Raw genomic sequence first — 22,534 nt, 5'->3', positions numbered from 1 at the left:
CTCTGTATGTACAAGTTTCGCAATTTAAAAAAACTAAAAAAACCCACAGTGGTCAGTATGTACTGTAACAAAAGTACTTAATCTCTAGTCAATTCTCACAGTCACACACACACACACACACACACACACACACACACACACACACACGTACATACAGATTCCCATCCATCTACCCATTTACCTATCTATGTATCTATCTGATTTTTATAACTCATCTCCTTTTCTCTATCCCAACTGCCTCTTCCTGAGAGGAGCTATTCTGACCAAATAAGGTCAGGTTCCTCACATAACATTACTTAGTAGTCATGTAACACTATTTAACAGCACTGATTTTAGCTACAAATTTTACATTTACCTATGTGATTAATTATTCTCTCTCTTTGAAATGTTACCCTCAGGAAGGGCTGTATCTTTCTATCTCCAGCACTGACCACAGTGCCTGGCACAAAACATTCTTAATATGTAGTGCGGAATGAATGAATGAATGAACGAACGAACTAATGAACACCACTCCCACCTAAGATCAGTGACTAATTTCCTTTTCCTTGGGCCTCTGAAACAGCCTCTTCACTGGTGGCCCAGTCTTTAGTCTTGCCCTGCTCAGACCCACTCTCCGTGCGGCCACCAGCAGGACAGTCGCAGGAGGAAATCTAGGGATTCCCCTCCACTGCTCCAGGGACCCACCGCCACTAGAGGTGCCCCATACCCCTCACCATGGCAGACAGGGCCTCCTCACCAGCCTCACCACAGCTCCTTCCAAACGACGCCACCCTATTCCTGACCTCTCCCCACCCCCTGGACCTGAAATGCCCTGGGTGGTCTCCTTTCACCCCTCAAGCCGCACCTCAAGTGGAGGCCTCACCCGACCTCCTCAGGCGGATCGGACATGCTCCTCTGTGCTCCCAGAGACTCTGTATACACATCTTTTGCTGCATGTACAAAACTGCTCTGGTATGATGTTTGTTAAGTATTTCCCAGTAGTTTCGAAGCTTCTTGAGTACAAACTGAATTTTAACTCATTTTTTAATCCCCAGCACAGCATCCAGCAAACAATGATTTACTAAATGCTTGATATACTATTACATCAACACATAGAATTAAACACCAAGTCACTTTTCAAAATCACTACTAAAAGTTTAAAGAGCATCCTTCACTCTTTCCTGTCACACAGCTCACATACCTGAACTCCCTGTAGATGTTATTAAAAGCAAGGGACGCTCCCAGCCTCTTCGGGGCGCTGGGGTGCAGCGCGAGGCTGTACAGTCGCTTGAACAGGGATCGGGTGTTCACTGGACTCTTCTCCTGCTGCTGTGGTGTGGTTTGTTTAATGGACCATTTGAGGAATTCTCGAACACACTGACCACAAAAATCTCTTAAAGTGCTGTCAACGGGGTCTACGATTCCATCCTGAAACAAAACAAAAAGGCCTTTATTATACTAATTTTTATAACCATAAAATGAGAACTGAATACCCTTGGTCTGCTTCTGAGCATAACTAAAGTATATTATGAAAATTAATTTATAGCACTAGTCAAGAAAAAATAAACACTAGTGAAACTAATCTGACTGTCTAGAACCTAGACTCAAATAACAACTTCCTTTTGACATAATGAAAATACTTTCTTTTAAACAAATTAATAAACTGAAAAATCCATGGAAAACGGAGAGAATTCTTTCATTGTAACAACAGTCTTTCCCATCCCTGAAGAAACACAATGGCTATATCATAAGAATTTCTGTGGTTGTTGATTTTATCCCGTAACAGCATCTGAGATGCTTTGTATGCTGAGGTTAAAGAGAATAAGACCCTTGGAAGTTCAAAGGAAATTGTATTGTGATACAAAGAAAAATCATATGGAGGCATGGTTCTGAAAATATAACTTTCTGGAAGAACAGTCCCCTTAAAGGCAGTCTCTAAATACCTGAAGAAAAGAGCTAAGGAAATTTGACCAATGATTACACAGAAAATTATTCTGTTTAATGGTTTTGTTTCCCCTAGGCATTATTCCTCTCAGACCTATAAAGGGAAAGTTTACTTTGAAAAAGTACACTCAACACTGAAATAAGGGAATTCTGCCCAGTACCACCAGTTATTTGCTACCTGCCAGTCCCTGCAGGGCTAATGACAAGTCCTGAGGGCGGCATGAGCCACGGGGAGGTGTCTCTCGCTTCCCAGAGCAGAGGACACAGTGCACCTGCTGACCTGGGGGAACTGGCAGCCCCACCCGGGGAAAGCCCCGCTCTCCTTCCCTGGAGCAAGGAGAGTGCTGGGCCTGGGCGCTGGGCCTCCAGGCTCACATTTCTTCTATACCTTTTCTTTCCCCAACTATCTCATTTCACTTGATCATTATCTAATCACACTTCTGAAGCTCTTACCTATGCTACTTCAACGATCAAAGAGGGGGGAAAGAAACAACTAAAATAGAAATTTCAAAATAGAAATGTTAGAATAAATCTACCTAAATGCAAATAAGCCACAAATTAAATTTAATTAACCATATTTAGTACAGGCAGGATTCACTGGGAGCCACTGCAGGGAACTACAGATGCAACTGTGTCACATCCTAACGACTAATGTTCAGTCACCCTCCACTGCCTGTAACGTGGCATCTGTCTAGGGTAACTCAGAGTGACAGGAGCACTGTCAATTATCACGCTGCCCCGAAGGCACAGCCAGGACCAACCGGGCAAGCTGGGCACGCCGCCACCCTGCACCCAGTGCTCAGCTGCTGCCCGACCCCTTCAGGCCTCCCCTCCACAATGCTCCCGGCAACCGAAACTCGAAAGGACCCAAGTCCTCACAGCCACCACACGTACCCGGTGCCTTTGTTTCCTCTTGGGATGCTCTCATCAACTCCCCTATTTCCTCTGGCTCATCTCAGACTTCGCAGAGTGACACAGAGAGGCAAAGTGGAACCAATTTGCAAGAGTAGAGAATCAAAGGGTACGTGTTTGGACAAACCTGCTGTGCATTTAAGTGAGGCTTTTGATTCTAAGGTGAATATGTGACAAAACGAGGGACTGAAACAACAGGTAAAACTAAGGAAGACGTAAAGTCATCTGCACAAGTTCAAAAACTATAATAAAATAAACGCCAAGACACTGCCTGGTAGCTGACCTCACTGCCTCTGCCCTCAGAGAGTCAGGGATCAAATCCTCACAAGCCTACCCCTGTCTGGCGAAGCTCCGCATAAACGGAGCTCCGATGTCCAGGGCCCTTTAGTTGTTCAATCTGAATACAGGAGAAAACTGGATAAGTTCAAAATTCCTTTTACCCTTAAATTAAGTATTGTACTATGAGTAATTTGTGTTTTAAAGAAGCTATTGTAACTATGATAAAAGTCTAAGGACATTCTTACTCTGTGCATCCTCAACACACACACATCATTAAAGTAGACAAAATTTGTCAAATTTATAACCATCCTCCCAGAAAATAGAACAAAACAAAAACACATGAACTAATACTTAGTTGCAGACATTTAAAAAATCACTTAGGTAAATAAATATAGCATCATGTCCATTATAATGGCATTTCATAAATAGAACAAAAAAGACAAAATGATCCAGCTAGACAGAGGCTACATTTTAGTATCCCAACAGGTAACTTTTTAAAAAAGGTCTAAATACACATCAAATACAAGCAATCAATGGAAATAGCAGGAAGAGAATTAACTACTACTCACCAATATAGTTTCTAGTAAGGCGACAGTATCCTGACTTTCAAATTTCTTATTGTTAGTGAACCAGTGAATCAGCTGCATGACTAGTGGCTCATACAGTTGCCTTGTCACCTGAAGAAACAATACCATTATTGACTTTGTTTCCTTCATGCTAAGGTAATTTTCTATTGGAAAAAGTACCATTTAAATGGCATTTGCAAGGCCAGACGTGATAGCTCACACCTGTAATCCTAGCACTCTGGGAGGCCGAGGCAGGAGGATCACTTGAGCTCATGAGTTCGAGACCAGCCTGAGCAAAGAGCGAGACCCTGCCTCTACTAAAAATAGAAAAAAAAATTAGCTGGTTAACTAATAATAGAAAAAAAAAAAAATAGCCAGGAGTGTGGGCACATGCCTGTAGTCCCAGCTACTCAGGAAGTTGAGGCAGGAGGATCGCTTGAGCCCAGGATTTTGAGGTTGCTGTGAGCTAGGCTGATGCCATGGCACTCACTGTAACATGGGCAACAAAGTGAGACTCTGTCTCAAAAAAAAAACAAAAAAAAACATAAAAAATAAATAAATAAATAAATGGCATTTGCAGTGGGGCAAACTTAAGCAATACTACTACCATGGTTTTATTAGTTTCCTTTTCTAGTTAGTTCTATGATGAAGAGTCCGGCAAAGCAAAATATGCGTACTAAAGCTCACTGTTCCTCTAACTAGGAGGGCAATTTAGGGCAGATATTGTTGGGTTTCTAATATTCATCTTTTTAAATTTGATCCTGAATGTGCACATAAAATAATCTGGGTCAGAGATTATGATTACCCAACCACAAAGCAAATAATGACCCCTCGTCCCCCACACCCCAACTGCCACCGTTGTGATGACTAAATGAAAGACAAAATCCATCCAAATAGCAGAAGTCATACTCTGCACACAAAATAAAACGTTTTTGAATGCTATGAGATTCTACTTTTTGCAAATACAACAAAATGTATATGCACATCTGCCAAGGTGTTTTCAGAAAGATCTGGGAGTCTATTCACCAAATTTTTCCCAGAGGAAGGACAGCTTTGCCTGGGGAGTAAGCTTCAAATGCTTTTATGTTAATTATGTTAGCAATGAAAAAGATCTAAAGATATACAGATGTTAAACTTTTCTATAATTTATTTATAGTTTGTTTTTCCTTCTAAATCTTTTTGATGTGGAATGCATTTTTTCATAGGTGACAAAGACTCTCTCCCATGACCTAGTCGGGCTCCTCTGAACTCTTCTCAACGAGGCCTTGACCTCTGGGCTCCCATATTCATGTGTAGTCCAGTTCTAGCAGGAACTCTGCTGGGTCAGCTTAGTGAAAAGTCCCACCCTTAATGACTGACCAAATTCCTCATCCCTCTTCTCCCCAGTGCTGTCTGATCGCCAGGCCTGCATTCAACGAGAATCCTGGTCAGTTTAGCCTGAATCCCCCTCACCCCTGATGTTTCTCTGGGTAATTTCCACCCACTGACCCTCACCCTGCTCCTGGCTATAAATCCTGTTGGTCCATGCTGTACCTGGAGCGGAGCCCAATCTCTCCACTACTGCATTAGTCACTGGGGTAGCCCCCTTGGAACGAAGTCTTCCTTAACATCTTTAGCAAGTGTCAGGAATAAGTTCTTCTATAACATGTAAGTCAACTGACCTAATACCATTTATTAAATTAAATATCATTTATTACATGATCCATTTCCCACTTGCTTAAAATGCCCCCTCTACCATAAATACAACTTTTACATACATACATGGGGCCACTTCCTGACACCTAGCTCTCCCATTGAGCTATCTGTGTACTAGTCCAGCTTTTTATACTTCGTATGAAGTATCTTAAAAAAGATCTGCTAGGGCAAGACTCTCTTCAGTACACTGCTCCTTCAAAATGTCTTTGTTAAGATCAAGCAATTATTCCTTCAAATTTTTTTCTTTTTTTTTGAGAGACAGGGTCTCACTGTTCCCTGGGTTAGAGTGAGGTGGCGTCATCATAGCTCACTGCAGCCTCAAACTCCTGGGCTCAAGTGATCCTCTTGCCTCAGCCTCCCAAGAAGCTGGGATTACATACGCACACCACCATGCGGGCTAATTTTTAAAACTTTTGTAGAGATGGGGTCTCGCTATGTTGCCCAGGTTGGTCTTGAACTCCTAGGCTCAAGCAATCCTCCTCACCCTTCCAAAGTGCTGGGATTATGGGGGTGAGCCACTGCGCCCAGCTTCCTTTATTAATTCTTATAATTTAACAGTTACTATGCTTGGGCCTTCTAGATGTAAAAAATTATATTCAAAATAATAATTTTTCTCCTTCCTTTCTAATATTCATTCTTCTATTATTTTCTAATCTTACAGCATTAACTAAAATCTCCCGAATAATTGGTGGTGCTGATGTTCCAACTTAATGGCCCACTAACAAGCATCTTTTGATTGCCTGCCAAGTGCCAACAGCTGGGATGTTGGAGAGGAGTAGAGAACACCACACTCTCTGCCCTGCCCTCAGGGACTCTCACAGCCTATGAGGGCTCAGATGCTAAACTCGGGGAATACCTAATGGCAAGCAAAGCAACAACTGCTCCCAGCAACAGGCATGGCTCCAGTTCCGAGGGCCAACACACAAGGGAGTACTAGTGCTTCACACAGAGGATGATTTGACTGTGAGCTTCAGGTAGATGTTCTTTATCATACTAAAGATAATATTAAACTATTTCTAGTTTACCAGGTGCTGCAAAATGCCTCTTAAGCTTCTACAGAGAGAATCACTGCCTCTCATAATAAATCTATTGCTGTGGTAAATTTCCAGTTTTAACCATAAATCCTATTTAATCATGGTGTCTCTTAACACCCCGCTGGACTGTACTCATTCATATATACTGCGGAATGGTCCATCTATATTTATAAATGAGCTTTGTGCTCTGTGTTGTTTATATGTGTGCCCCAACATTAGGGTCATGCTAGTTTCATACAATGAACTGAGAAGATTTTTATCTTTTTCTCCTCCGTGGTGGCAGTGGAGATTTGCTCATAAAGCCATCAGGAATGGGCCATTTGCCAACATTTCCAATCTCCTCCAAGACTACTAGCCACAGTTATTTATGTCTTCGCCAATCCATGAAAGACTGAGTCCATCCATGAGAGGGGCAACAGCTAATTTACCTCCAGACACCTAGACTCTCAGTAATTGTTAACACAACAGGATTCTCAAACTCAGAGGCACACTAACAGTTGCAGGGAGAGCGTTTAGACATCCAGATCCCCAGGGCAGGGCCCTGAGCAATTAAATCAGAGCACTTGGTGTAGCAGCCAAGCAGTATTTTTTTTTTTAAAGATCCCCAGGTGAGGCCAGGCCTGGTGGCTCACGGCTGTAATCCTAGCACTCCGGGAGGCCGAGGCAGGAGGATCCCTTGGGCTCAGGAGTTTCAGACCAGCCCGAACCAGAGGGAGACCTCATCTCTACTAAAAATAGAAAAATTAGCTTGGTGATGTGGCGTACACCTATAGCCCCAGCTACTTGGGAGGCTGAGGCAGGAGGATCACTTCAGCCTGTAAATTTAAGGTTGCTGTGAGCGAGGCTGATGCCACAGCACTGTAGCCCAGGCAACAGAGCAAGACTCTGTCTAAAAAAAAAAAAAAATCCCCAGGTGATTCCAATGTGTAGCCTGCTGACCGCTGAACTAAACCAACATTTTTTTTTTTTAATTCTTGCAAGTATTTCAGATTTAAAATCATTCTCTTACCTGATCTACATCACAGGCAAGTCGAAGCAGCACAGGAAAAGTCCGCTTATAGAGCTGGTACATGGGAGGGGTTCCCTGACCCCCTTCAGGCATTTGAGTGGCTTTGCCCAACATAAACATAACCATGCTATGTAACAGTTCACAAGCTGCCACCTAAAATAGGCCAGGAGATCAATAAAGTTTAAGTTATCTATCACGCTGATGACAAAAGAATATTTTGAAATATTACTCAATTTAGCTCTTTAAGAAGAAAAACTTTTACTGCAGGTAACTATCATATAACCCAAATATAAATGAACTAAAAGAGTTTGAGGTTGCTGTGAGCGAGGCTGACACCACAGCACTTTAGCCCGGGCAACAGAGTGAGACTGTCTCAAAAAAAAAGAACTAAAAGCAGCACTTCTTCTTCTATAAAATTAATGCTTCTGTTCACTTTAATCTTTAGGCAAGAGTTAAGAATTGAAATTTAAGAGCTTTTGACATTGGTACTAACACATTCATAAGAAATACATTTCAATGCCGTCGTAACAGATCTATATAACCCTGCTTCATTTGTAGGCATATTTTCAACTATCACTTTTGGTAAAAATATTTCTGAAGCACTATGAAAATTTACAAATTAATACAGGTATGCGTTGTTTTACTGGGTTTGTTTTATTAAACTTCACAGATAATGTGTTTCTTTTAACAAATTAAAGGTTTGCTGGCAAATCTACATTGAGCAAGTCTATAAGCACCATTTTCCCAACAGCATGTGCTCATTTAGTTAGCATTTTTTGAGCAATAAAATATTTTTTAATTAAGGTCTGTACATTTTTTTAGACATAATGCTACTGCACTATAATACAGTATAAACATAACATTTATATGCACTGGAAAACCAAAAAACGTGTATGACTTGCTTTATTTTGATATTTGCTTTATTGCTGTGGTCTGGAACAGAATCCAAAATATCTCCAAGGTAGGCCTGCATTAAAATTTGAGATTATTTGTTTCTCATCTCCCAGGATTAAGGGGATAATTCAGCACAGACCAAATATGACTTTTAAATGCCTTTTGTATTAATACTACACTTTCTATTATGAAGAGCGTTTGGTACATTAATGCTTTGCCAAGCTATTATCTATTAAGATTATTTACGCTTAACTTCCATTTATCAGTAACACCTCCTCTGATAAATCAGTTTTCTAATTACTATATCACAGAAAATAAAAAATTAATGATACTGGAGTGGCTGAAATATGTTATCTATTTCCTAACCGATACACATTTTAAAAGCAGTAGACTCTAAATAATGAGTGAAATGAAAAACCAGAGAGTACCTTAGTTTGTCTGTCGCTGGCTGACAGCGCTAACTCTGTGACCCGAGGCAAGAACACGTCCAGATAAATGACAGGCTTCATCTCTCTGAAGGGCACGGCAAAGCTGAGCCTCTTCTCTCTGTCCCAGGCCACACATTTCTTCATCATTTCATCTGCCGAAGCAGCTGTTAAAAAAGAATTAAGAAAAGTACTTTAACACTCAAAAGCTTTCTAATTGTTCTACCTCCCACTAAACCAGAGTGCTTTCATAATTTTCAGTGAAGCACTCATTCATCTTCCTTTTTATTTTTGCTTCAGACATGTAATTACATTAGAAATCACTATTTCTGAATTTAATTTTAAATAAAATCATTTTAAGCAAGTCTAGCAGACTCAAATGTTTAATATCCAAACTCAGAGAGAGTGACTTAAGATATTTTGTGGAAAAATAGTAAATGAGCAATATTTTTATTATAAATCTCCTGTTTCAAACACTTACTTTCCAAATACCAGCTCTAACTTCATAAGTAACCAGAAGTCACTAGTATATTTAACATCAAATTTCAGAAGTAAAAATACAGATCAATCTTTACTAATCAAAAATGTTAATTCTCATAAAACCAATCTAAAAGTATACAGATATTAAGAATACTGGATTTTAAAAAGATTAGCTTTGAATTCCCCTGATGCAATGTCCATCATAAAAATGAGTGTTATCACTTCTCTGCCTTTTGGCTAAGATCAAGTGTAGAAATGAGTGTTAAATTAGGTTCTGTTTCAAAATGGAAAACATGAGTAATGAATCAAGCTACATTTTTGCTGATGGTATACTGAATCACTCCAATTCCATGGATACAGTCAAAGCATTTCATTATGCAAAATACTCTTTATAATCTTACTTGAAAATATGTAAATCACATATAGGGGTAAACTATCAGGATAGACTATGATCTATACACATCCAAATTAAAGTACATATATATCTACAGAGATCTATTTATTTTAAAGTTAAGGTTACCTGTCACGAGATTTTTGTTTATTTGTCCTCCTAGAGATCCAAGCATTTGTACTACTCTAATTCTTATTTCTTCTAAGGATAGTGCTTCATTCTGCAAATTTGAACAATGGTATAAATGTAATTACAAATGGGTTAAAAATTAAAGAGAAGAAGAGAAGGAAGAAAACTATTTTACCACCCTCTCTACTGTTAATGTCTGCTAGTGGTTAATTATATCCTACACAGTAGTGTTAATTTTACTGCAAATTCAGGAAAGCCCCATCTCTTCCAATTTTGTAGTTAGATGTCCATTTCCTAGGCCAGTGGTTCCAAACTTTTTGGCAAGGCCTTTTATACTCTTAAGAAATATCAAGGGGCCAGGCACAGTGGCTCACACCTGTAATCATAGCACTCTGGGAGGCTGAGACAGAGAATCACTTGAGTTCAGGAGTTCAAGACCAGCCTGAGCAAGAGTGAGACCCCATCTCTCCTAAAAATAGAAAAATTAGCCAGGCATCAGGGCATGTGCCTCTAGTCCCAGCTACTTGGGAGGCTGAGGCAGGAGGATCACTTCAGTCCAGGAGTTGGAGGTTGCTGTGAGCTAGGCTGACACCATGGTACTCTAGCTTGGACAACAGAGCAAGACTCTATCTCAAAGAAAAAAAAAAAGAAAAAGAAATATCAAGGACCCCCAAAGAGCTTTTATTTATGTCGGTTGTATTTATCAATATTAACCTTGTTAGAAATTAAAACTTAAAAATTACATAAAGTCATTATTTTATTTAAAAATACTAAACCCATTACATGTTAACAAATGGCATGCTTTTATAAAAAGTAACTACATTTTCCAAACAAAAACCCTCAGACGAGTGGCCCTGTTTCTCATCAGTGCAAATCTCTTTACAATCTGGCTCACTGGTAGACAGGCACGGGGTTTGGGCCTCATACTGACATGTAGTTGGAAGAGGAAAGAGCATTTAAATAGTCTTTTTAGGTAATTGTGGTTGTTCTTCCTTAATATCACACCAAAACTGAACCAGTGGCAATTTCTGAAAGGTTAGTTACAATGTGAAATCTGAAATCTTATCAATGAACTTTATATACTCTACCATGTTAAAATCCATTTATCTTGCACTTTGAATGGATTTTTTACCCCTGCATTTGGCAACATCATGTATTGCTCATCTGAAAATATTGGTTCAATGGATTATGCAGATCTTCCAAATGCTGACACTTTTCATTGTATATGCGAAAGAATCACATTTGTGAGTATTACCACCAATATCATCAGAAAAATCCTTTAAGTATTGAGAGCTATCAATATGAAGGTTATAAGCTTTCCAAAATTTTAATATTTGCTTAAAAGCTTGAATTATTACCATTGGCAGTGGATGTTTTAGATGTTTTCCTTGAAGTGGCAGGCTCACTCTGATCATTTTAGAGAAAATGTTTGCCAAAACCCAAGTCTGAGCAACCAGTATGTCTGTCAGTTGTTATTTCAAGTAACAATGGTGTCCATGAAAAAAGTGGCTACTTCAGCTCCCAGGTCAAAGCGTCACAAGCACTTTCCTCTAGACAGCTGTCACTCTGCCCGATGTCCCATCGCACAGACTGTGAAAAACACCTGCGCTCAGGGTCCAGCGTCAAGACAAGCTAAGGGCCCACAGTGTTCCCACAACGACACTGCCATGAGAATGCCCACAGGGCAAAGATAACTCTGGCCTTGCACCCTGAAGCCCCCAGGGCCCACAGTTAGAGCACCGTGGGCCCCGGGAATAGGCATTGTGTAGCCATAAAGAAATTTTGTTTGTAAAACTGGAGATATGCCCAAGCAATTTTGTCCTGCAAAAGTTATGTGTGATGAAATAATAAGATATTTTTAGACAACCATTTCTAGTTTCATTCAATCTCTCAATCAAAAGCTGACAAAAACAATGAGGTGGAAAGAACTGATCCTGAGTTTGTACTACCAGTTTCGGACAGTAAAAGTTTTTTAAATTTTAATTTTTACTTCATACCCAAAATGGGTCTCTTCCCTATTCTAACTTAATTTTCTCTATTTACATCATTTTTTCCTATTATATCAGATGGCTCATCTCAGAAAAATTGGTCTCAAGATATTATCACCAAACAAAATCTGACATGAATTAAAATCAATAAAATGATATATTTAAGATCAGTAAATAAAAGTCTTCCATATCCATGATATCAGTGTTCTGATTTGCTTATTGAATATGAACCATTTTACCTTTCATCATCCACTAAATCTGTGGTCCCCAACCCTGGGCCGTGGCCCAGTGCTAGTCCGTGGCCTGTTAAGAACCCGACTGTACATCACTGCCTGAGCTCCATGCCCACCTCTTTGCGCCCCGCCCCTGCCCCACCGCCGTGGAAAAATCGTCCCAAAGTCTCATCTGTATTTTACAGCCACTCCCCCATCGCTGGCACCATTGCCACCTGGGCTCCACCTCCACCCTGCCCACATGGAAACTGGTCAGTAGGGACCATTGCACTGAATACATTTGAGGGAAGCTGACAGGAAAAGAAGGTTAAGACAATAAACCAAATAGTTAACACAGTTTATATTTTCATTGCTAAAAATATATTGAAATTGTTTCTATATTGTACTCTTAATCTCCACGCAAAAATAACTAACATTTTAAATGAAGATTTTTACTTTTCCCAAGTGTTAGAATCTGATCTTTGTATATGTTATTTAAGGTAAAGAAAATACAAAGGATTTCTTACTGATGAGATGTTCTTTGTCCTTTTCAGATGCTTTAACACAACTTTATTAAATCCCTTCTGGGCAGCCCGAGAAAGTGCTGACACTTCCCAGTTATTCTTGGTCTCATCTATCAATAATAAACAGAAATCAATCTTATATAACATTCATTCATTATTTGATAAATGTCAGGGAGAACACATTATACTGTCAAATAGAAACATTAAAATCCTAATTTTAAGTATGATTTAAAAAATTAAGGTTCTACACTCATACACTGCTGGTGAGACTGCAAACTAGTGCAACCCCTGTGGAAGCAATATGGAGATAACTTAAACAGATTCAAGTAGACCTACCATTTGATCCAGCAATCCCATTATTGGGCATCTACCCAAAAGAACAAAAGACATTCTATTACAAAGACATCTGCACTAGAATGTTTATAGCAACACAATTCACAATTGCAAAGACATGGAAACAACCCAAGTGCCCATCAATACATGAGTGGATTAGTAAAATGTGGTATATGTACACCATGGAGTATTACTCAGCTATAAGAAATAACGGTGATATGGCATCTCTGTGGTTCTCCTGGAAAGAGTTGGAACCCATTCTACTAAGTGAAGTATTCCGAGAATGGAAAAATAAGCACCACATGTACTCACCAGCAAACTGGTTTCGCTGATCATCACCTAAGTGCACATTTGGGAATAACACCAATTGGGTGTCGGACAGATGTGGGGGGTGGGGAGAGGGGATGGGTGTATTACCTACATGATGAGTGCGATGCACACTGTCTGGGGAATGGACACGCTTGAAGCTCTGACTCAGGGGGGTGGGGGGGCATGCGCAATATACATAACCTAAACTTTTATACCCCCATAATAAGCTGAAATGAAAACAAAAAATTAAGGTTCTAGAACACAAAATATTAATTGTGGTTATCTTGTTCTCAAACACTATTGTCTGCCAAAAGGAATAGGGCTCCTCAGGGAAGGGCGTGAACTCTAGGCTTGGACAGACTTGAACTTCGGAGGAGAGCCGGAGTCACCCCATGGTACAGGAGCCAGTGCCCACACCTTGTACACCAGCCACATCTGGGACAATGTGAGCATTAAAATCAATCATGATGGCAAAAGATTAGACCCACTGAAAAAAAAAGAATCCTCAAGTCCCTAATAATATAGATAAATAAACAGAAAGGGAATATTATTTTTTACAGCAGAATGTCAACTAGGATGAAAGAAATGATGGAGGTAGAAAAATCATCAGTTTGCAACTATCATAGTACTAACTGATTCAGGAGGAATTGTCAGTGAATACTAAAAGTATTACAGTGAAAACTCAAAAAATAAGAGTATTTACAGTCTTAAAATAGCCCCCTATAAGTTACTTTTTTTTGGAAGCAATCATAAATTTATAGAAAATTTGGAAGTTTACTACAAGACTTCTTTCCTGAAGCACTGAAGGTGAGTCACCAACCCGACGTCTACCCCAGCACGGCCTCAGTGTGTATTTCCCACAGCAAGGACGCTCTCCGCGGAACAGCCACGCAACCGTCCACACGAGGGCACTCAGTCCCAACCTTCACTCCTTTGGTTTAGAACTACACACTGCATTTCATTGACCTGTCTCTTGAGCCTCATTTAGACAGAAGCCATTCCTTGAGATTTCCTTGAATTTCACAATTTGGACATTGAAAAAATTATATGCCAGTAATTTTAAACACTGTCCCTCCGTTTGAGTTTGTCTAATGTTTTCTCGAGATTAGACACACGTTATGGGAACCAGCTATAACTCATACTTCTTCCCTTATTAACTGCTGAATTAAATAAAATCTGTGACATACGATCATTTTATATCTGAGTAGTCATATTTTACAGCTATTAATATCAAGCAACTTTTCAACAGTCCTGAGATGCCCACGCAGACCAGGCGAGCTGGACTGCTGCAGGGCTCCTCGGCGCGATGTACTCCCAGCACGCCTTTTCTCCTGGCTCCAGGATGAGTCCTGACAGCAGCGTGACCTTCCTTCTGCTTCTCTCAGCTCTTTTCCTTTCTGATTTTGTGGTCCATTTGGTGACCTTCTACCAGTAGATGTTAGAGATCTACTCTCTGATGGGCCAGAGATGATAAGTGAATCTGGTTTTTAGTCTTTTTTTCTTTTTGAGCTCAAATAAGAATTCTGAGTACACTGGGAAAAACAGCTCTTTGATTGCTGCACTGCTCAGTGTTTGTGTCGCACAGCTTTTGACTCAAACTGCGGAAATAAAACTATAAGCTCTGGGTGTGCATCTGTGTCTGTGACTGAGCAAAGCCTGTACCTCTCATTTTGTGTATAATGTTCTCCTATATTTGCAGGATATTGATAAATTAGATTATAAAGTCGCTTAAAGGAGCTCTCTTCTGATTTATACAAATATTTAAATGAATATTCCTAAAATTCTCTGAAAACAAGGAGATTCTACCTATAGTGCTTTAAACATGCTAGACAAATCTTATAGAAAGTAACTTAGGAGCATTTTAGGAATCCATATTCACATAATTAAGGCACATCTTTGGTAAGTAGACAAGTTTAATAATTTTGGTTTTATTGCTTCTTGGCTAAGATCAAGTATAAATAAAAAACATCTCATATCTATTTGTATTAAGTACAATACAAACATACATTTTATTCTATAATACTTGGAGTTTGTTTTTCCTGTAGTCATTCAGGCTTACTAAGCAAATAAGGTAACATTACTTCTCATAACTTTTTTTAAATTGTGGTATAACAAACACTACATAAAAAGTACTCTTTTAGCCATTTTAATTAAATGGATTAATTACATTCACAATGTTGTGTAACGATCTCCACCATCCACCTCCAGAACTTTTCAGCATTCCAGAGAGTCCTACACAACTTTTAAGATTATGAAAAATGTAGTAAGTTTATGTTCAACTAAATTGAATCATTATTTATTTGGACAAACTTCCTATTTTCCCAGACATGTTTTGTAGCATGTCAGCTGAAAGATAATTTCTAAGATCTTTAGGTAATTTGAAACCTTGGACTAAGTTAGTTAATAGATAATCATACACCTTGATAACTTCTAAGTAAAAAAATACTGAAATATTGATCACAAGGCATAATTTATAAGTTTATATGCTTTTGCTTCTTGTTTCTACAGGCTATCAGAGGCTGGAGCTCTGGGTCACGTTAATGAGTATGTGCTTGGGGTCCCCTGGAGATGGCTGCAGAAGGTGACACCACGTGAGCTCCAAGAGGCTGATAGGCTGCTGGTGTGTAGCAAGCAGTTCTCAACTATCCACCCCAGCTTTCCTGGTGAAACAGAAGTTATTTTGGTAGCAAGTTGTATTAGTGTGTTCTGCACCGCTATAAAGAAATGAGGCTGGGTAACTTGGAGGGGCCAAACATCCAAACCATATCATAAGTTATATAGGTAAGGAGCAGCTGCAGCTATACTAGAAACAGTCGTACAGAACCACAATCATGTGTGTGCTTTTGATTTTTAAAGAAAGAGAGTAGTAGCTCTTTCTAAGCAGTAGTCTCAGGCTTTTTGGTGTCTGGACCTCTTTCCACAACTGGGACTTACCCCACGGATCTTTGCTTTGTGGGTTAGAACTAGTATTAACAGTAGTTTCCATACTAGAAGGAGAAACAATGGTTTTAAAGACTTAATGATTTATTTGGAACTGTTAACATGAATAATATCTCAGTATTACCATGAAAATAGTTTTGATCTCACAGACTGCCTGAGAGAGAACTACAGCTTTAAAGTTGGTTCAGTTTGCTCCAGAATGTGAAAGGATATAATAAAAGGACAAAGTTTAGAAAGTGAATACCTGAGTCTGAAAAGCAGCTATGAAATGAGTTAAGTTTTCAGCAAAGCCATTCAATCTTGAAGGGTTTGTTCTTCAGTTTACTGGTCAAGGCCTTTGACTACACTATGAAAAGTCACTCTTTACTTTCTATATAGTCTGCCCAGAAGGCAAAGATTCAGTGTCTTACTAGAAGAATTTACTGAGCATTATGTTGACTTCGTGGTCTGAAAAAGCAGATTCAGGCTGCGTGTCTTTGGCAGGAGAGGTGCAGACCAGTGCTGTGCTCCCCTCGGCAAGCCACGTCAGGAGGCGTGTGGCCCACGGGTCCCAATGCTGGCCAAGCTGTCTCCACCGTAGTCATTTTCTCGCACTTAGTGTTTAGTATGTGTTTTGAATGAGATACTTTAAAACCATATATGGCAGGAAGAATTTTTTTTTTTTTTTTTGAGACAGAGTCTCGCTCTGTTGCCCGGGCTAGAGTGCTGTGGCATCAGCCTAGCTCACAGCAACCTCTAACTCCTGGGCTCAAGCGATCCTCCTGCCTCAGCCTCCTGGGTAGCTGGGACTACAGGCATACACCACCATGCCCAGCTAATTTCTTATATTTTTAGTAGAGATGGGGTCTTGCTCTTGCTCAGGCTGATCTCGAACTCCGGAACTCAAGCGATCCACCTGCCTCGGCCTCCCAGAGTGCTAGGATTACAGGTGTTGAGTCATTGTGCCTGGCCGGCAGGCAGAATTTTAAAATGGCCCCATGACCTGCCCCCCCGGAGTTCCTCCTATAACTGCATGTTAATAACAAAGGGAGATTATCCAGATGGGCCTAATCTAATCACAAGCCCCTTCAAAGCAGTTTTCTGTGTCCGGTAGAAGTCAAAGAGACAGGACTCAAAGCTCTGTGGCTGGTTGTGAAAGTGCAGACACCACATGCAAGGATCCAGAGGGGCCTCTAGCAGCTGAGCATCACCCCCAGCTAATAGTCAGCAAGGAACAGGAACCTCAGTCCTCCAACTCTGTGGAACTGAATCCTGCCAACAACCCGAATAAGCCAGGAGATAGATTCTTACCCAGAGTTTCCAGGTAAGAGCTTGGCTGGGCCAACATGCCCGTTTCAGCCTTAGGAGGGCCTGAGCAGAGCGCCCAGCCGACCACCTGGACTTCTGACCAACAGAACTATAATATTTTATATACAAACGGGTGTTATTTTAGGCTAAGTTTTTGTTAACTTACTACACAGCAATAGAAAACATTAAGAAACTTTCAACTTACTCATTTAATCATTACTCATTTATAACCACACATGCTCACTGCTTCCTATTTGATTCAATGGATTACAATCTGTTTCTAGAATTATTTATTTTGATGCTCAAATTATCCCCAACTTTGCCTGTGACATTTCCCTCACCATTCTTTACATAATTCCTTGTTTTCTGGATACTCCAGAAAACACAATATTCTAGGTTTATGGTGTATATTTCCAGTCCCAGGCTTGAGCCAAGGAGTTCATTTGGAAGCCATGACATTTGGAAGCCATGACCCGGGCACCAGGTTTGCTCATTAGTATTAAGGTACCACAGTCCCAGGCAGGCCTTTAGGGGACAGAACTTGAATATATACACACGTGTTACACACAAGCACAGTCTCATGTCTATTTCTACGTTTATTTATAGGCATCCACATATGTATGCATATATGTAACGAGGGGCAGAGAGAAGGAGGACAGTGAGTTCACACTGACACATCCGCTTCCAATCCAACTTCCCAGGCTTCATTCCGGTTCTTTCTGGACTTGTAGCTCACTTTGATAGCGAGAAACTCAGCTTTCATTATCCTCAGTGTATTTATTTGTGCAATCTCCCATACGTAGCCAAATTACTACTCTATTGCCCTCTTCATCCTGCCTGGACCCCCACCTCACACGGCTGTCCCAACACATGGGTGCTCCACCCTGCTTTGGCTCTGACTCCACCAGGCTGCTCCCTGGGGGACACACTCTTCACAATCATGGGAGCACCACGGCCCTCCCCTTCCCAGAGCCCACCTTCCTCTGCACCACCTGACACCTCAGGACTGATCGCTTCAGGAAGCGGAGAGGGAGAGGGCCTCACAAAGAGGGGAAAATAGTAACCTTGCAACTACAAAAAGATAGTGCAGACACATGCTGACCAAATGTGCAGAATGAGCACGAACGGCGATGGTACCACCTGCCATGAAGTGCCCTGAAGAGCACCCAGCATCAGTTCTGAGCATTTCCGCCAAAAGGGCATAGTCAGAATCTCATCATCAAGAAACATCACTGGAACCCACATTGAAGGACATTCTACAAAATAACTGGCCTGTAACCTTCACAAATATCAAGGTCATGAGAACTAAGAAAGGTTGAAGAACGATCCCACGTTAAAGGAGGCTGAACAGTTATGACAACTAAATGCAAAGCATGATCTTAGATTGGATTCCGAACCTGGAAAAATATAGCTAAAAAAGAAATTAATGGGACAACTGAAAAATCTGCATCTGCATGTACTGTAGATGATAAGAGTGTGTATCCATATTATTTTCCTGATTTTGATGATACCACGGTTATGTAAAAGAATGTCCCCACTCTTAAGAAATACACGATGAAGTATGTAGGTGTAAAGATTCATGACGACTGCAGCTTACTCACAAAGGGTTCAGAAAAAAATGTCATGTATAAATATACATACACACACATATAATCATTCAATATATAAAGTACATGCAATGACAACATAAATGATACAAAATCTTAATAACTGGCGAATCTGGGTAGAGTACATAGGAGTTCTTTTTACTATTAATGAAACTGTTCTAGAAGTTTGACACATCAAACAGTTTGTTTTTTTTGGTTTTTTTTGAGACAGAGTCTCACTCTGTTGCCCGGGCTAGAGTGAGTGCCGTGGCGTCAGCCTAGCTCACAGCAACCTCAAACTCCTGGGCTTAAGCGATCCTCCTGCCTCAGCCTTCCGAGTAGCTGGGACTACAGGCATGCACCACCATGCCCGGCTAATTTTTTCTATATATATTTTTAGTTGGCCAGATAATTTCTGTCTATTTTTTTTAGTAGAGACGGGGTCTCACTCTTGCTCAGGCTGGTCTCGAACTCCTGACCTCGAGCGATCCACCCGCCTCGGCCCCCCAGAGTGCTAGGATTACAGGCGTGAGCCACCGCGCCTGACACATCAAAAAGTTACTAAAAACTGTAGTCTTTAAAATGATGAATTTCGTTTATCATCTAATTTTCTTAGTTTCTACTTTTCCCTACTGTCAAATGACCTAGAGTATACATATTTACCAACAGGCAAATCCTTTGCTTAAAACATAGTAATCTCTTTTATTAATTTAAAACAAACACAAATCTTTTCAGTGAGTTAATTAACAGAATTAATTTAAAAACGGAAATAAAAGTACTACAAAGATATTTGTCGGCTGGGCGCGGTGGCTCATGCCTGTAATCCTAGCACTCTGGGAGGCCGAGGCGGGTGGATTGCTTGAGGTCAGGAGTTCGAGACCAGCCTGAGCAAGAGCGAGACCCCGTCTCTACTAAAAATAGAAAGAAATTATCTGGCCAATTAAAAAACATATATAAAAAAAAAATTAGCCGGGCATGGTGGCGCATGCCTGTAGTCCCAGCTACTGGGGAGGCTGAGGCAGTAGGATTGCTTAAACCCAGGAGTCTGAGGTTGCTGTGAGCTAGGCCGATGCCACGGCACTCACTCTAGCCTGGGCAACTAAGTGAGACTCTGTCTCAAAAAAAAAAAAAAAAAAGATATTTGCTATCAGATATTTGCATTCTTTTTTTTAAGTGATATATTTTTCCCCAAAAAGTAATATATTTTGGGGGAACTACTCAAATAGCAGTATTCTTTACATAATGTGAATTTTAAAAGCCTAAGTTATAAAGGTTAACTAGTTTATAGTTTTTATCTCTAAAACACACTTGTTATTACCAAGATTTATGTAAAAATCTTCCAAAATGTTGACTCTTCCTTCATGAACTCTGCATATGTATTGAGGGTATAACAAAAACCAGACACCGTGAATGAAATCTGTCACACAACCTTCACTAATGCTTCCAAGCGAACAAAATTTAAGTTTAACAATAAAATGATGACTTAGGGTAAAACTTCATGAATTAATACTTGATATCTACTTTGAAGAAAGTAAAGTTTAAATTCTCACAAATACTTCAGTCTTTCCCCCAGCTGAAACTTTCTTTTTGCTTACATCTGATGACAACATCCCTTTTCATCCTGGTTTAAGTAAATCTGTCCCCTTCACTATAAATACTATTTTTTCTTGAATAGAAATATTTTTGCCTGGCCAGATGGTTTTTTTCCTTTGGATCTTTTCCCAAACCCATTTCTTCTATGATTTTTTTTTCCAATTCTTCTTAACTGGCTACCATCACAGCTTCATCAGTTACACTTTAAAAGCCAACAAAAATCAAGTGAAATTAAGTCAGAACATAAAATGACTATGGAATTTTCTGATGGTTTTAACTACTGATTGACTTATTCAACAAAAGTGTTTTACAAGGCAGTGTATTAGGAGCCATAAGGGGTTCGAGATATTTACAACAGAGTCCTGTCCTTGAAAATTTTATAAATCCTAGTAGAATATAAGTAAGTAAAATGAAAAATAGTTTTAATGCATCGATTATATTTCCTATCAGCCCAATTATATTGAGATGAATTGGAGAGATTACAAAAATACCAAACATATTTTGAGCATGTTGGGTTCAAATTTCGGAAGTTAAAAAATACAGTCCTGCTATAGTTATCGCATTGCCGAGTTAATTATTATATACATCCCAATTCTTCTAAGCCTTACCTGAAAAGGCTGAAGTCTTCAGATATCCATCAAGACAGGGGAGAATGTCTTTATAATAAGGCTGAATTACACGTTGCGGGATGTAAACTGTCCACTCTTCTAGAGCATTCAGGCCAACTTCCGCCAACGGGGCATAGCTCAGGCCCAGTTTGAAGGCCATCTACACGTTAATACAAACAAGGTAAACTGAAATGCAGGGAATAATAAGACTTAATGAAAACCACAACAATTTACTGTGGTTTCTAACTACTGTGGCTTTCTATTGCTGGAACACCAGACACTGCTGGAGGGAAGAGGGTGCAGTCCAGGTGATCATGAGGAAAACAAGCAGCACCAGTCTATACGGCTTGTGGTATACTGCAGACTCTCAACACACGCAAGGTTTAATTCTCATCAGCCTCCAAAGGAAGCTCAGAGACACCAAGTCAAGTGTCTCAAGTCCCAGAGCTAGTAAGTGGCAGTAGCAAAACTTGAGCCAGGTGTGCCTGCCAGGCAGGCACCTGCTGAGACTGCCGGGCAAAACCTTGGAGTTTCCACATTCTCTAGGAAACACCACACTGACCAGGAGACAGCTTTGCTGGAGACGATGTACCTACCTGCAATGCAGGAACATAGGCTCTAACATCAAGTTCAATGACATCATGTGGCAGGGACAGAACAAAGGTCAAACAGGAGGCCAAAAGTTCATCTTTGTATTGCCTCATCTTGACTGCTACCTTAACAAGAAAGAAGAAAACAAGGCTGTGTACCTGAATAGAGCCCACAATTTGAAAATCAATTAAAAATTATCTGCCCGATTTTCAAATACAAAAAATGGGCATGTAGCCTTATTTGACATGAGTGTATTCACTGACAAATTAAGCACTGACCTCTAGAAAAAGTTAATTTGTTGAAGTACTTTATTCCCACTATATGGAAAAACCAAAGAATTTATTTAATTTTGAGTTGTCATCATTCAATTGAATTACTTTAAGAAAATTCAAGGGACTTTTGAAGCACACTAATTTCCCGTTAGTTTTTTTTAAGACTTCATTCCCAATCTAGATTTAACAAACCAATTTCCAAATAATTAAATCATTTATGATCACAATTTTTTCAATAACATTCATTTAAAAAGAGCCCATGATAACATTTAGATAAATCATTTAAAATTACCTCTTTACCAAATTTTGCAAATAAAGCAAAGCAAGCATACTTTTCTGGGTCCTCAGGAGACTGTTTCGAACTCTTTGGACTAACTCCCTGTCAAATAAAATAGCAAATTAGTACACTGAGCAAGAGTCAGGTGATTCTGTAACCTAATCCACCAGTTTCCAGCCTATTTTCGAAGGGATAAATCTGTTTCACTTTACCAATATCTAGAGCAGAGAAGAAGGAGAATTGGCTTGGAGGACATTCCAAGGCAGAAGCCAGTCAG

At 39.9% G+C, this 22,534-nt stretch overlaps 1 protein-coding gene across 4 annotated transcripts in view; it reads right to left on the bottom strand.

Annotated features, from left to right (window-relative positions):
* The window catches only part of PRKDC (protein kinase, DNA-activated, catalytic subunit), a 170,844-nt gene that overhangs the window by 114,616 nt on the left and 33,694 nt on the right, over positions 1-22,534 (bottom strand). For 3 of the 4 annotated variants that reach the window (XM_045560693.1, XM_045560695.1, XM_045560694.1), the window contains exons 19-27: positions 22,273-22,359; positions 21,714-21,833; positions 21,118-21,277; positions 12,465-12,571; positions 9,738-9,828; positions 8,741-8,904; positions 7,419-7,571; positions 3,684-3,791; positions 1,181-1,407 (exon numbers count right to left, since the gene is read on the bottom strand). In XM_045560693.1, the coding sequence (XP_045416649.1) occupies positions 1,181-1,407; positions 3,684-3,791; positions 7,419-7,571; positions 8,741-8,904; positions 9,738-9,828; positions 12,465-12,571; positions 21,118-21,277; positions 21,714-21,833; positions 22,273-22,359 (1,217 nt within the window). Of the gene's footprint in view, positions 1-1,180; positions 1,408-3,683; positions 3,792-7,418; positions 7,572-8,740; positions 8,905-9,737; positions 9,829-12,464; positions 12,572-21,117; positions 21,278-21,713; positions 21,834-22,272; positions 22,360-22,534 lie in introns of those variants that run through there. The other variant, XM_045560696.1, reaches the window with a different exon arrangement.

This window comes from Lemur catta, chromosome 9 (genome assembly GCF_020740605.2).
Source record: "Lemur catta isolate mLemCat1 chromosome 9, mLemCat1.pri, whole genome shotgun sequence".
NCBI lineage: Eukaryota > Metazoa > Chordata > Mammalia > Primates > Lemuridae > Lemur > Lemur catta.
Note: the sequence above shows the minus strand (reverse complement) of the source record. Positions and strands in the feature narration are given on the sequence as shown.